General features: G+C 35.6%; 1 protein-coding gene across 4 annotated transcripts in view; it reads left to right on the forward strand.

Annotated features, from left to right (window-relative positions):
• HOOK3 (hook microtubule tethering protein 3) overlaps positions 1-15,096 on the forward strand; it is a 117,378-nt gene that overhangs the window by 21,760 nt on the left and 80,522 nt on the right. For all 4 annotated transcript variants that reach the window (XM_063080037.1, XM_063080039.1, XM_063080038.1 and 1 more), the window contains exons 3-5: positions 5,061-5,133; positions 8,114-8,164; positions 14,027-14,159. In XM_063080037.1, coding sequence (XP_062936107.1) covers positions 5,061-5,133; positions 8,114-8,164; positions 14,027-14,159 — 257 coding nt within the window. The remainder of the gene's footprint in view (positions 1-5,060; positions 5,134-8,113; positions 8,165-14,026; positions 14,160-15,096) is intronic.

Raw genomic sequence — 15,096 nt, forward strand, 5'->3', positions numbered from 1 at the left:
GTAGATTGGAAGCTTACTAAGTAAGTGCTGTCACTTTCCGCAAATTTATTGAGAAGCTACTGTGTGCCAGATGAGGTATTGGGCAGTACAGCAGTGAATGAGAACAAATGCCTGACCTTAATGAGCATAGAGTATTGTGAGTTATGTTGGTCTTTTTCTACTTGTGATCAAGTTTACTGAGCATGAAGGAAATAATTACCCACCCACAGGACCTCAGTGTTGTTTTGCCAGAACCAGTTACGTGTTGAACTCTACTGAGATTATGCTATCAACTCTTGTCACTTAGCTATCCAATTGAACATGGGAAAAGTACTTAATTTCTGAGTCTGATATTTCTTAACTGTAACATAAGGATGATAATACCTTCCTTGCATTGCCTTTGTGAATGTGAAGTGCCTGGTATATTATTGATATATATATTACTGGTGTAATACAGGGTGTAGCTGATAGTAGCAACAGCTTTTGTCTTCCCTTCCTATTTCAAACAACATTCTGAGATTTTGATTTGGTAGTAATCTTTTAAGGAGTAAGCAAACTGTATCAGGATGCTTTTTTTGTTTGTTTGTTTGTTTGTTTGGTTTTTTTGGCAGTTGACCCGAACCGGTCATGATGCTGATATGAAGCATTTTATTGACCTTACTGAGTTTTTTTTTTTATTGATAAGAAGTATTACTCTAAATTGCAAATGAAATATTCCATAACCTAGGAGTTCTTGGAGTATGTAATTTCTTAGACATTTTAAAGCATTTTTTTTTTTAAATAAGAGACTCTCAGTTGAAATAGAAGTGTCTTTTAGCTGTGTGAACCTCCTACTGGTTAGTAAGTTCAGTGCCTCTGGATTTGGGTAATCATCAGCCACATAGCACCAGATTCACAGATTGTCCTCCATATGAGTCTCAAAGTTGGGAAGGTTAATGCTTGATTGCCAATGATTGTGCTTTTTGCATTATAGCTTTTTAGATTATTTATCAAAAATAACATTGAATATTATCTAACTTCTGAATTTATTTTTAATATTTTAATAGAATTCACTTTAGTTGTTTTTCTTTGGATTATTTATTTTTCCAAGAGTTTTTAAGCACAGAGAACACTTTTGGTGGCTGTCTGCCCGGTTTACAGCAATCCCTTTCTCTGAGAACTCATCCCTCTCCTGATAGGTGTGGTCCATTTCCCCTCCCCCCAAAGTTGTATGTGTCTTACTTGCAGCTCTTCATCCTTTTGGCCACATATGATTAGACCAGGGATGAAAAAGAGACTCTAGCTGCACTGGTTAGGTTTTGAATTGGGTCTGCGTGACAGCCAGTCTTTAATCGCTTGAACTGAAGTAATAAAGAACATGTCTGTATAACCAAACCAAACGTGTCCCAGCACTCTACGCACAGCTATGCCAAAACACTGACACCTAGTTTCAGCGATGGAAAATAGGCATTTATTGTGTGATGCCAGCAATGGAGAACGAGCACCTAATGCTGAAAAAACCCAAACTCCCCTATAGCTTACAAGCAAGGATTTTTAAAGGAAACTTTGTGGGTTGAGGTCTGAGCTGCATGAGTAGCCTGTGGATGTTTCTGATTGGTTGAATCTCAGAAGACAGAGGAACATCTCTGGATCTCTGATCATCAATCTTCTGGCTCCAATCAGTCTGGGGTTCTTGCAGTCAGCATTTAGTCAACATTGGCCATCTGGTGGAGTCTCAGTCCCTGTAAAAACAAGGCTCAAGGATACATGTTAAGATATTGCCTTTGATCCTTAAAGTCTAGTGGCTCTGATTTATGGCCCTCTTCATTGCTTAAGTTACATCCCTGCTTGCTCAGCTGCTGTTTCATACTCACCTTTAAAATGGCTAATTGTTGAGTTCAGCTTCCAGATTCTAAATCAGTTCACATTTGAGGAACCAAGGCCACAGCTCACTTTCATCTAAGTTTTGAGGGGCTTTATCAAGGTGGCATACCTGCTTGGTTTCATCTGCAGCCACTTTCAGCATTGTGTGTGGAGAAACAGAAAAAAAGTTGGTCTACAGAGAAAGAACGGTGTAGATGGCCAGAAAGAAACAAAGATGAAAGTCAGAATACTGTCCAGTTCCTTATTCCAGTACTTTGTGTGGGTTAGTATATAACACAACCCCAGTGATACTCCAGTAAGTTGCCTTTCCTTCTTTCTTCCCCTTTTTTTTTCTTAACAATAGTTTGCTCAAATTGGTTTTGCTTGTTTAATAACAGAAGAACCTCAGTTAGACATTAAATTAAACTTTACACAAAAATAGATGGGTATGAATATCTACATGCCAAACAATGAAGTTAGCACCCTTCCTTACACCACATACAAATGAATCACAGACCTAAATAGGAGAGCTGAAACTGTATAAAACCCTTAAAACATAAATCTTTGTGACCTTGGATTAGGCAAGGTCTTCTTAGACATGACTCCAGAAGTACAAGATTGATAAACCGAACTTCATCAAAATTAAAAATCTTTATGTGCAAAATAGCCACCAAGAAAGCAAAAAGAAAGTTCACAGAATGGGAGAAAATATTTACACATCATATTTCTTATAAGGGGCTTATATCCTGAATATTAAAATGAGAAAAACAAGTACTCTTATAACTCAGTAATAAAATACAACCCAATTTTTCTGTGTGCAAATAATCTGAATAGAATTTTCTCCAGAGGATATATACAAGAGGATATATATAAGTGGTCAATAAGCACATGAAAAGATGCTTAACATCATTAGCCATTGAAGAAATGCAAATCAAAACCACAGTGAGATACCACTTCACACCTACTGGGATGGCTGTAACTAAAAAGATAATAACAAGTGTTGACAAGACCATGGAGAAATTGGAACCCACATACATTGCTGGTGGGAATGTAAAACGGTGCAGCTACTTTAGACAACAGTTTGGCCATGCTTCAAATGTTAAACATAGAGTTGTCATGGGACCCAGCAGTTTCACCCCTAGGCGTATACCCAGATGAAAAACATATGTCCACCTAAAAACTGATGCACGGATGTTCAAAGTATCATTATTCATAATAGCCAAAAAGTGGAAACAACCCAAATGTACATCAGCTGTTGAATGTTTAACAAAATGTGGTATACCTATAAATGGAATATTATTCAGCTGTAAAAAGGAATGAAGTACTCATACATGCTATAATATGGATAAACCTTGAAAACATGATAAGTGAAAGAAGCCAGACACAAAAGGACACATAGTGTGTGATTTCATTTATATGAAATGTCCAGAATAGGTAAATCCATAGGGACAGAAGGTAGAGTAGTGATTTCCAGAGACTGGAAAGGGGGAAATGGGGAGTGACAGCTAATGGATATAAAGTTTCCTTTTGGAAAGATGGAAATGCTCCAAGTTTAGATTGTGATGGTTGTACAGCTCTGTAATATATACTAAAATGAATTGTGTACTTAAAATGGGTAAATTGTATATGGTATGTGAATTATATCTCAATAAAGCTGTTTTTGAAAGTAGATGGATAGACAAAGTGAGTATGTTCTCTAGTGATATGAAAGGCTTCAAAAATAGTCAACAGATTTCTGTAGAGGTATCTGAGTTGTAATTGATTTTTCATATTCTTTTAATTACCTAAGTCCATATTTCTTTTTTTCATATTAAAAGTTAAAAATTCTGAGTTGCATGTTGCTTCATTTAAAGCTAGTTTCAATAAAATTAGTTCTCAGTTTGGGTGACGGTGAAAGTTGAAATGTAGATTTCTCCTAACATGTCTGTTTCACTGCCATTCTGTTTTTGGGGGGTGAATAGAGATAGTTGTGGTGTTCTGGAAAGGTCTTTGGACTTAGCAGTTGCTAGAGCAGGACAAACCGATATTCTATCTCTGGTCCTGGACAAATAATCTAATTTCTAAGAGCATCAGTTTCAAAAACTTTAAAATGAGGTTCATGCTGGGTTTGAAAAGTTTTATTTTGTTTTTAGTGTTTATTAGAAGTATGGGAGGTTTTCCTAGGAAAAAGGACAAGTATACAGGTTCTATCCTTCTTTCAGTGTGTTTTTACACACTAGTGTTATCTTAGATTTTAAGACTTTTGCAAACAGAGATGGTGTCTAACTTTGTCTAATGCTTAGTACTATATCTGAGAAAGTAAGTTTTCATTTTATATTATTTGAAGAAATTGAAATTTAGTGATGTTATTGGGGACCATTGAAATATTAGGTGATGGAGGTCATTGAAATGTTAACTGAAAAGCTTACTTTAACTTTCTTTTTTTTTAATTTTATTTTTATTTTTTTTAAAGGTTTATTGAATACAAAAAATTGACAATGTATTTCTATAGGGTAATCAAATGAGTCATCGTATTTGTATGTGACATTCTTCCAGATGAATGGAGAGAAATTGCTATTGATTATCGAGAAAGAAAAAGTAACAAAAAAAACCAGGACAGAGATTTTTCTTAAACTTGCTTATTTTTCAGGACTGATATATAATGTCTTTTTTTTCTCTGAGGGGATTTGTCATATGTTCTCTGTTGTGTCTCAAATTAATTGCTTTGAGGTTTCTCTTCCAGGGAGTGGAGCTTGGTGGTAAATATTTTGCTGCGTTGGTCTACCTCCTCAAGAACTTTTCTTAACCACTGTGGGTTTGGTGTGCTCTGTTGCTTGCCTGGTTGTGGAGGCTTAACTTTCTTGATGTATTTATTTTGTTTATTTAAAAATGTGTGTCATTGATTTTGACTGTTTTAGATATTCATGTGGTAGCTACATTAAGTTAATTTTAGGTTAGTATATTTATCAATAGTTTGTTTTTAAAATGTATTAACTGTATGTTACCATTTTTTCCCTTTTAGTTTGTTTTCAATTAAACAATATATCTTTTTTTAATGAGCTGGTAGCAGCCAAGTGGATTTTAGAGAAATCTGTAATTGCATCTGGTCTCACACCCTGAGTTATTTAGTGGCTAATACGTGGCAGATACATTTTTATGTTGCAGTTAAGTGATGTTATTTGATGGGATTCAATTTTCTTTGTTTTTTGTTAGCTTGATAGTTACATGATCTTAATATACTAGCTCTTCCTTATTTGCAGAGATCCTGCATATTTTGATGAAAATTGGCTAAACAGAATCAAAACTGAAGTAGGAGATAATTGGAGACTAAAGGTATTTTCTTTTTCTTTTTCCATCTGTTAAATCTTTAAGTATTTGTGTGTTTATGATATTTGTTGATTTTTGATCTGTTGTGTCCATTGAGCTTTAAAAACTTAGGTAGACTATAGCAAAGTAATCCAGAATAAAAGATTAGAGGTGAACTGAAGTTGCTCCCCTAAATATGACATGATGTAAGCAGTAAAGCATAGTAACTGAGGGCATGGAATCTGGAGCTGGAGTGCCTGTGTCCACATCATGGCTCTACTATTTACTATCTCTGGAAGAAGTGTTGTAACCTTTCTGTGCCTTGGTTTCCCCATTTGTAAAATGAGGATTGTAGTAGGATTTACCTCATAGAAATAAATGAGTTAATGTTATGCCCAGTACTTGGTTGTTATTAGTGGAATTGTTAATAATGAGAAAATATTGATCATTATTAACTGTGTCCAAAATGCTCAGACAATGAAACATTTTCATTTCCTTTCCACTAGCTTTAAGTTCCAGTATTTCTCAACCTTCTTCGACCAAAACCCACAATAATACAGTTTACATTGCAACCTGCTGCCCACCTAAATGTATGTGCATATACAGCTGAATAAATTTTTACCCTTACTTTATGCAGTGATGTTTTTATTTTATTTTTTAAAATGTTTGTTGCAACCTATTAAATTATTTTTTTCACTTCATATTTTGAAATAATCATAGGTTCACAGAGAGTTACAGAAAAAATATGTGGAAAGGTTCTATGTACCTTTCACACAGTTTCTCCAATGGTAACATCATGCGTTACTATAATACAGCACAAAAACTAGGGAACTGACATGGGTACATCCACATTTTGTTCAGATATCACCAGTGTTTTATGTACTCTTTTGCATTTGTGTGTACAATTTTGTATAGCTCTGGCTCATGTGTAGCTTGCTGTAACTATCACCACGGTGAAGATACAGAACTGTTCTGTCATCCCAAGGCTCCCTGGTGCTCCCTTTATAGCCACATTCACACCATCCCAATCCCTTGCAAGTGTATTTTGTTACACCGAAGTGATGTTTATGACTCCGTAATAGTCACATGACTGGCAATTTGGGAAACCTGGAACCATTTCTTTTTGGTATAGACTATTATAGACTCAGAAATACTAATGGTTAAGCCTGTGAAGCCCCTGGATTTAGGGTATACTAAGCTTGATTGGTCTTCATATTTCTCCCAAGAAACACATGTGTGATCAAAAGTGTTTATTGATTGCTTAGATACTGGGTCTGCCAGAATCTAATTTCTTCTTTTTTACTGAGCTAGTGAATGGGAATTGTTTAATGGTCCTATTTTAATTTCTAAACAATCTTTCAAGAGCAGGCAATTAAAGTGATTACTTTTTGATGTTATAACATGTTTAAAACAATTCATGGATGTTTAAAATAATGCTGCTAATTATTTTGTGTTTGCTTGCTGGCTTGACCAAAGAGGGAGCTGCATCTCCCTTACCCCAGCACACTGTCTTCATGTCTTGAGTGTGGCAGTGGTAGTAGTATAGAGAAGGGTAAAAAGTTTATCATGTTCTAAATGTTCAGAACTGAAATTCCTGTTCTCCATATTTTACCCCATGTTATACTTCTTAATTTTATGATGCTATTGATTAAAGAAAAGATATATAGCTTTTTCCAATAAGAAAAAAAACTACCATTTTAAATGAACATATTGATTTTTAGACTTCCTAATTTCAAATGTTAAAATATGGAGCTGGCTGGTTAGCTCACTTGAGAGAGTGTGGTGCTGGTAACATCTAGGTCATATCACGGGTTTGGATCCCAGTACTGGCTAGGAACCAAAAAAAAAAAAGTTAAAATATGAGAAATGAACATCCGAGAATAAAGGAAATAAATATATTATGCATTTTTTATATCTTCAGATTTTTCCAGAAGTATGTGTGTTAATTTTATTTATGAGTTGTTGTTGTTTTTTTCTTTTTTTTTTAATATGCATGTTTTCGGTTTATTTTCTCCCTTAAAAATAAATGCCTTTAGTTAGCTACTGGATTTCACTGCTGTGATTCAGCCTCTTGTGATAGCCGAAGGCATTGCTGTCTTTTGTTCTAGGACATCTTTAACTGCTAACATTGGCCAAGGTCGGCTGGATCAACAAAGATGATCAGTAGAACCATATCATATACATGTTTAACTTAACACAAATCTGATTATATGAGTGGAATCAAAAAAAGAAAAAAGAAAAAAAATTACAGTTTGCAGTACTGGTGCAGGTGATTCTGCCTGTTATTTCACCCAGATGACATGTGGCCAGTGGGCTTGCGCTGTGCAGCAAATGCATATTGGGAGGCATCTGTATGTTGCCCCCTCGTCCAGTCTTATTTCTAGGGTGCTTCTTGTAGCGCAGATATCTTGCAATGCTGAATGTTAGTCTAGTGTTTCAAAATATAATAGTAATTTTTTTAACCTTATGGTTAAAAAAATATTTACTTTGGTGCTCAACTGAAGAAACAGCAGTCTTTTCTGACAGTGGATGAATTTAGAGACATTATAATTGTACTTTGTGTGTTATCTGTAAGAGATTTCCAAAAGTAATTTTCACTTAATTTTTGCTTAATGCTCTAACTGATGCAGTTCCACTTTTGTAGGGAAAACAGCATTGAACTGAGGTCTTCATTAAAGGTGGCACACTTTTTTCTTTATTTGCAGAAAATCTGAATAATTTAATCTTACTGTTAAGTCTTACTCAGTTACCTTCAGTTTATCCTTCAGTTGTTGTGAATGTGGTCATGACACTGAAATTTTTACATATTGGAAACAATTTGTTTTTATAAATCTCTTAGATCAAATAAATTAAGTCCATTTTTGATGATTATTCAAAAACGCCACTGAGTTTGTTTTAAATTTACTTTATGGTTAACTAGGATGACTGGTGGCTCAGCAGCTTATGTTAAACAATGTTTTGATGTGTGCTTGTCTTTTACCTGATTCTCTTCTCTCTCTGTAAACAGATAAGCAATTTAAAGAAAATTTTAAAAGGAATTCTGGATTACAATCATGAGGTAAGGATTTTTTTCTCATTCTGTTTAGAATATTACTATAGGATAGTTTAATTTTATAATAGTTTCAAGTTAAGGAAAAATTGCCTTCAAAATTAATAATTGCTTTGTCTTCCATTGTATAGTTTCTAGGATTTTGGTCAAATTGCCATCTATTAGGAGGCTAATAGGTGAATGATCTTTTTCACTACATTATGGATAGGTTTGTAGATGATTACTAGTTTATGTTAAATTTTATTTTATGCTAACTATTAATTCTCTCTTTCTTTCCTTACTTGTGAAGGTAGTTTTGAGTTCATGCACTGTTACTGTCAGCTCCATTGCCTACTTCCATTTTATTCCTTGGCAAACCTCCACCCCTGCATGAGCTCAGTCTGTCCCCCAAGTCTGCATCAGAACAGTCAGATGTTGCTGCAGATGAAATCAGGCAGTGGAACTAACTAAGTTCTCTTTAAATTTCATGATCACAGATGTTAAATGGACATACCACTGCCTAGAACCCTATGTTATTTTCCTGCTGTTTTCTTCCTGCATCTGTAGTTTACCTGCATCTGTAGTGCCTGCCTCCTCAGCGGTAAAGCATAGACTCACTTCAACATACATACCAATAGCATGTCTTCTCCATCTCAGTAAGTGACCCTATCATCCACCCTACTGCTCAAGCCCAAAACCTAGAAATCATTCTGTAGTCCGTCCTTCTTTTAGTATTATCAGCAAGACCTATTAGTTAAACCTTCAAAATATAGCTTTCTTCATCTCTCTGATACCACCCTATACCAAGCTATCGTTGGCTCTTGCCTAGATAACTAAAGTAGTCCAGCTGATGACCCAGATTTTACTATTGCACCCGCCATGGTCTATTCTCAACTCTAAAGCCAGGATGATTTTTTAAAATATAATTTGATAATGTCAGTCTCCTTCTTAGTCTTCCGTGGTTTTCTGTTGCATTGGGAATCAAATCCACGTTTCACACCATGGGCCACAGGTGCTACGTGACCCTCTAATGCTTTCCCTTTCCCTCCTGGTAACACAGCCATATTCATCCTGCCTCAAGGCTCAGGTGGGCGGCGCCTGCTCTTACTGAGAGCCTCTGTGCTGCTGCTCTTGTTGCGTGAAGTGCTCTTCCGTCAGCTTGTGTCATTGTTCCCTGTGCTCATTGGAGCTCACTGTCCCCTCCTCAGAGAGGCTTTCCCTGAGTATGTGCTGTCTCAGTTAGGGCAGCTTTACCCCTCCTCCTCATTACTCAGTCACACCACCCTATTTATTCCCTTTAGTGCTGGCTGTAGCAGAAGCCTTCCTCTTTGTTGGTTTATTTGGTTGTCTTACCTCATGATATCATTAGAGCCATGAAATGAGGTGGGGGCCATACCTGACACAGTTGTCGTTCTGTCCCAGCCCCCAGCACAGTGCTGTCACACAGAAGGCACTCTGAATTTTCTAATCATTCAAATATTATTTTGAAAAAAAAAACAAATATTAATTTCCAAGAAAAATATATTTGAGGTATATAAATGTGCACATAGGGTTAGTATTAGACAGCTTGACAAAAGGGCAAAAGAGTGGTTTTTTTGTTCTGTTTTTTTCGTCGTAGGAAGTCTTTGTTACTTTCTAAGGGTGCTAAGAAGGAATATTTACTAAACCTTTTGGGCTCAGGAGAAGTGATCTTGTTCTGAGCATCATGCTCATTTTGTAAAGTATAAGTAGAAATAAAGTATTACAATGAAAAAAGAATTAAGAAATTTATGGCAATGAAGAGGATAATGATGTTTTAGGAACCATTTTCCTGAGTGTTATCACGAGACAGGCATCATGCTTAGAGCTGCAGTCTGACCAGATGAAGTAAGCACTGCTATCCTGGTCTTGTACACGAGAAACTGAGGCTCAGATAATCTACCCATATACCTCTTTCTTTTCCCTCTTATTATTTTTTTGTCCGCCTCCCCTGCTACCCGTCCAAACCCCAATTTTTCTTGGCAGTGCTTTAGGCCTTGGGTCTGCCAGCATTTCTCTGTGGCCCCAATTAGCATTACCTAGCCATGCTGATCGTGCTCAGAGAGGGAAGATCTCAGTCTCTGAGGATGGTTTAACATCTTCACATTAACATTGGAACCTTATTATGCCCTTTCAAAACCTAATGATCCGTCATTACCTTCCACCCTCACACTGGGAGTTCCTTTGTCCCTCTCCTGTTTCGGATTCCATTTATTAAATCCTGCGCATTTCTCTTTCCTAGTTTACTTTCTTTTGGTGGAGTACATTTTCAAGGCGCATCTTCAGAAAAATACATGATAGATATTTTTTTAGGCCTTGTATGTTTGAAAATAATCTTAGCTCTCCCTTTATGCTTCATGGTTGAGTTGGACGTGGATTTGGAAATAATCTCTCAGTAGGATCATTCTGTTGTCCTCTAGCTTCCCGTGTTGCTGTTTAAGTCTCTCGTTTGGATTCCCGTTCCCTGTCGGTAACTCGTTCATTTTCAGGAAGTTTTTAGGATCTTCTTTCCAGTGTTCATGCTGGTGTGCTTTGGTGTGAGGTGGTGTTTTGTTGTTGTTCTGTATTGTTTTATTGTGCTTGGCATTTAGCAAACCCTTAAAATCTGAATACCTACTGGTTTAGTTTTAGGAAATTTTCTTACATTATTTTTTTTATTCATTTCTGCCCCATTGTTTTCTCTTTTCTCTTTCTTGAACTCCTTTTCAGCTATTGAACCTCATGGCTTGATCCTTTAATTATCTAACCATTTCACTCCTTTTTTCTCTCATGTTTTTGCTCCACTTTCTGCATAATTACACATCTTTCTTCCAGCTTGCCTATGGAATTTTTAATTTCTGCTATTATACTTTTAACTCCAATGAACACTTTTTTGTTTTGTTTTCTTTCTTTCTTTCTTTCTTTCTTTCTTTCTTTTTTTTTTTTTTTTGGTTGCTGGCTAGTAAGGGGATCCAAACCCTTGACCTTAGTGTTATCAGCACCACACTCTAACCAAGTGAGCTAACTGGCCAGCCCCACTTTTTTATTTTCTGAATGTAATTTTTAGATGCTATTCTTTCTTTATGAATGTATTCTTTGTTCTATCTCTCTGAGACTATTGATCATAGGTTTTTTTTTTACTCTTATATATTTATTTTCTTCATTTATTAACCTAAGTACCTAGTTTCCTCCCAGGAGGCTTCACTGTTAGCAATTTTTTATATATCCCACTAGAGCTTGATTTTCCTGTTCAAGGGGAAAAATTAAATTTAATCTGCGTTGGTATTCCTATTCATTTAATTCAGTTTGTTTTCCACATTATTCAGATTAAAATCTACATCCTTAACATAACTCATGAGGACCTAAATGATCTGACTCCCTCCTATCCCAGCTCTTTTACCTCATCACCTACCATTTGTCCACCAGACACACTAATCTTTTTGCTGTTCTTGGAGTTCATCAATGCACTCCTGCTCCAAGACTTTGCCCTGTGATGACCTGTGTGTGGTGTGTTTCCCCACATGTAACTGTTTGGCTCGCTTCTTCATTCTAGGTCTCTGCTCTTCCCCCTGCGACTTCCCCACAACTCCCATCGCTTTTTCATTGTGAAGTAAACTTACATTCAGAGAAGCAGATAATATGTATATGTACAGTTTAACAGTTAATTATAAAGTGGACAGCCCTGTGACTCAGGATAGTATAACACTGCCAGCACCCTAGAAGGCCCTGTGTTTGCCTTCCTGATCACAACCTCTTTCCACACCTGTCTAGAGAAAACCATGATACTCAGTTTTTAAATAATCATTTTTTTGCCTTTCTTGATAGTTTTGCCACCTTTATATCTAATTAAGAATTTTTAAAATTTTATTTTCTTCCACTTTCTGCATTGTTTGCTTTCCTCTGAGTTTCTTTGTTTTTATCTGTTTTTCGTGTTGGAGAGTTTTCTCAAATGTCTTAATGATCCTTGGTCATTGATATTTGAAAGTAAAGCAAAAACTGTATAAAGCTGATTAGAATCTGAGTGGGGGTGCTTTTTAATTTTTTATCAGCAAAAATTAGTTTTATTATATAATAGGTCACAAAATAGTTCTATTAAAAATTACTTTCAAGAATAAAATTCTTCAAAATATGTTCATGTACATTAGGGCAAAAATTTAAAAATTATTCTTTGTATATATTTGTGTTAAGTATTTTATTTTCTTTAAAGGAACTTATTTTTTAATTGAAACGTATTGGTTATACATATCTGTGGGGTACAGAGTTATATTTCATTGCATGTATACAATGCATGATGATCAAATCAGGGTAATTAGCCTATTCATCATTGCAAAACTTTATCCTTTCTTTGTGATGAGAACATTTGATCGCTTTTCTAGCAATTTGAGTGCGTACAATAAATTATTGTTAATTATAGATGCTTATCACTACTGTAGATCACTAGAACTTATTTTTTCTACTTATACTCCTCTCTACTTCTAAAAGTTCAACTTATTGTTTTTTTATCTCCCACATATGAGTGAGAATATGTGGTATTTGTCTTTCTGTATCTGACTTATTTCACTTAACATAATGTCTCATCTGTGTTACCACAAATGACAGGATTTCATTCTTTTTTAAGACTGAGTGTATATATACCTTGTGTATATATACCATGTTTTCTTTATCAGTTCATCTGCTGATGTGCACCTAGGTTGATTCTATAGAATAGTGCTGCAATAAATATAGGGGTGCAGGGGGATTGCTGGATTATATGGTAGTTATATTTTTAGTTTTTTGGGGAATCTGTTTTCCATAATGGTTGGACTAATTTATGTTCTCACTACTGTGTAAGAGTGAACTTTTTTCTGCCTCCTCACCAGTATGTATTATTTTCACTCTTTTTAATAATGGCCAGTCTAACTGGGGTAAGATGATATCTCAGTGTAGTTTTGATTTGCATTTCCCTGAAGATTAGTGATGTTGAACATTTTTTCATATGCCTGTTGCCCAGTTGTATGTTTTCTTAGGAGAAATGTCTGTCAGGTCACTCGCCCATTTTTTTATTTGATTATTTGGGTTTTTTTGATGTTAAGTCTCTTTTACGTTCTGGATGTTAATCCCTTGTCGGATGAATAGTTTGCACATATTTTCTCCATTCTGGTTGCTTCTTCACTCTGTTGGTTGTTTCTTTTGCTGTGCAGAAGCTTTTTAGTTTGATGTAATTCCATATGTCTGTTTTTGCTTTCATTGCCTGTGCTTTATTTATTTATTTGGTGGCTGGCTGGTATGGGGATCCGAACCCTTGACCTTGGTGTTACAACACCACGATCTTACCGACTGAGCCAGTTGCCTTTGCTTTAGAAGTCTTCTCTGTAAAATTTTTGCCTAGACCGTGGGGGTGCTTTTTTAGTGGTTAATTTCACTGGAGGGTTAGCAGACAGACCTACCCATTTGTCTGCATATAAGTCATTTCATTTGGGTCTAGTCAATTTCCCCGTGACAGAATCCTCCATTTTCCTTCCTGATATAGGCATCTGCTGCCAGCATTTGGGGAGTCACATGGAGTGAAGGTGGCTAAAGGGATCTTACTTAATCTCAGCTCTTCCTGGTGCCCCCGTGTTCAGACGCCTCAGGTTCTACTTCTTCAGTCCTTCTTGGAGTAGTAGAAGGATCAGTAGTACTCTGTCTTTGCTCAGTGTACGTAACACATAGCAGATTAGGGACTAAGTTGCTGTAACTCAAGATCGTAATAATTTAGGTAGGTATGGAAAGTAAAAATAGAAATTGGGAGTGAGATTGATGTAATAGCTCTTTCCTTGGTGGTGAGTTTCTGGTGATAACAAATTAATGTCTGTCACATATTTTATTTGGTCATATAAATGTAAATGCAATTGTAATCTTTTTATCTTGATTCAGATTTTAGGACAGCAAATTAATGACTTTACCCTCCCTGATGTGAACCTTATTGGGGAGCATTCTGATGCAGCAGAGCTCGGGAGGATGCTTCAACTCATTTTAGGCTGTGCTGTGAACTGTGAACAGAAGCAAGGTAATTTGTTTGAAGTTAGTGCATGCATTTTAAATAAGATATACACATTGTATATTTTATATATAAATCATCAGTACAAACAATAACATCTTTTTAAGGCCACCCTCAGAGAATGCTGTTTTCTGTGATGTTGCTAGTAATTTGTTCTTAATTTTAAATGAGTTTTGCATGTTAGAATAAATTTTACTGTCTTTCCCTTTCTGTAAGACCACATAATTCTTTTTTCTTTTCTTTTTTTTTTTAAGACCACATTAATTCTTTGAATGCATTGTTTTTAATGCACCTTAACTACACTGAATATGATGAAGTTTACTGCTCATTGGACAGGGTTCACCTATTCATTTGGAAAAATTAGCAGAGATGCACCACAGTTTAATAGGTACTCAGTTCTGCCTTCCCAGCTATGTCTGTAATAGACAGATGCCTTAGACTTCTTTCTTTAAAGAACACGCGTATTTGGAAACGTTACAAGTTTGTCTTTACTGTGGTAAAAGGGGAGGGAAGAGTCTCTAAATTATATGCAGTCTCTAAATAATAAAGATAGATTAGGAATAGGGTTCCCTACCCCTGAATATGGTAGATATTCTTTAAGAAATTACTCTCAGTTAAATTTTAGATGTTGCCTTGGCTGTCTTTTAAAGGAAAGAATAATATTGCATATGTCAACATAGTTTCATTCCATTTATCTATAAATAATTATAAAATTTGTAGTAATACCACAGGATATTTTGTGTTAACATAGTCTAGTGAGAAAACCTTGAAAGTAAAGGGCGTTTGGGGATTTTTTCACAAAGATGAACAAAGACTTTTAAAATAAATAAATGATTTGTCTGTATATCTATCTGGGTTTTTTTTGCTTGTGTATATATTTCAATGCTAGAAAAATCTCTTGCTAACCGTTTAACTCTGAGCTATCATTTTTTATTTTTCCTTGTGT

The sequence above is a fragment of the Cynocephalus volans genome, chromosome 15 (genome assembly GCF_027409185.1).
Source record: "Cynocephalus volans isolate mCynVol1 chromosome 15, mCynVol1.pri, whole genome shotgun sequence".
In the NCBI taxonomy this organism is placed as follows: Eukaryota; Metazoa; Chordata; class Mammalia; order Dermoptera; family Cynocephalidae; genus Cynocephalus; species Cynocephalus volans.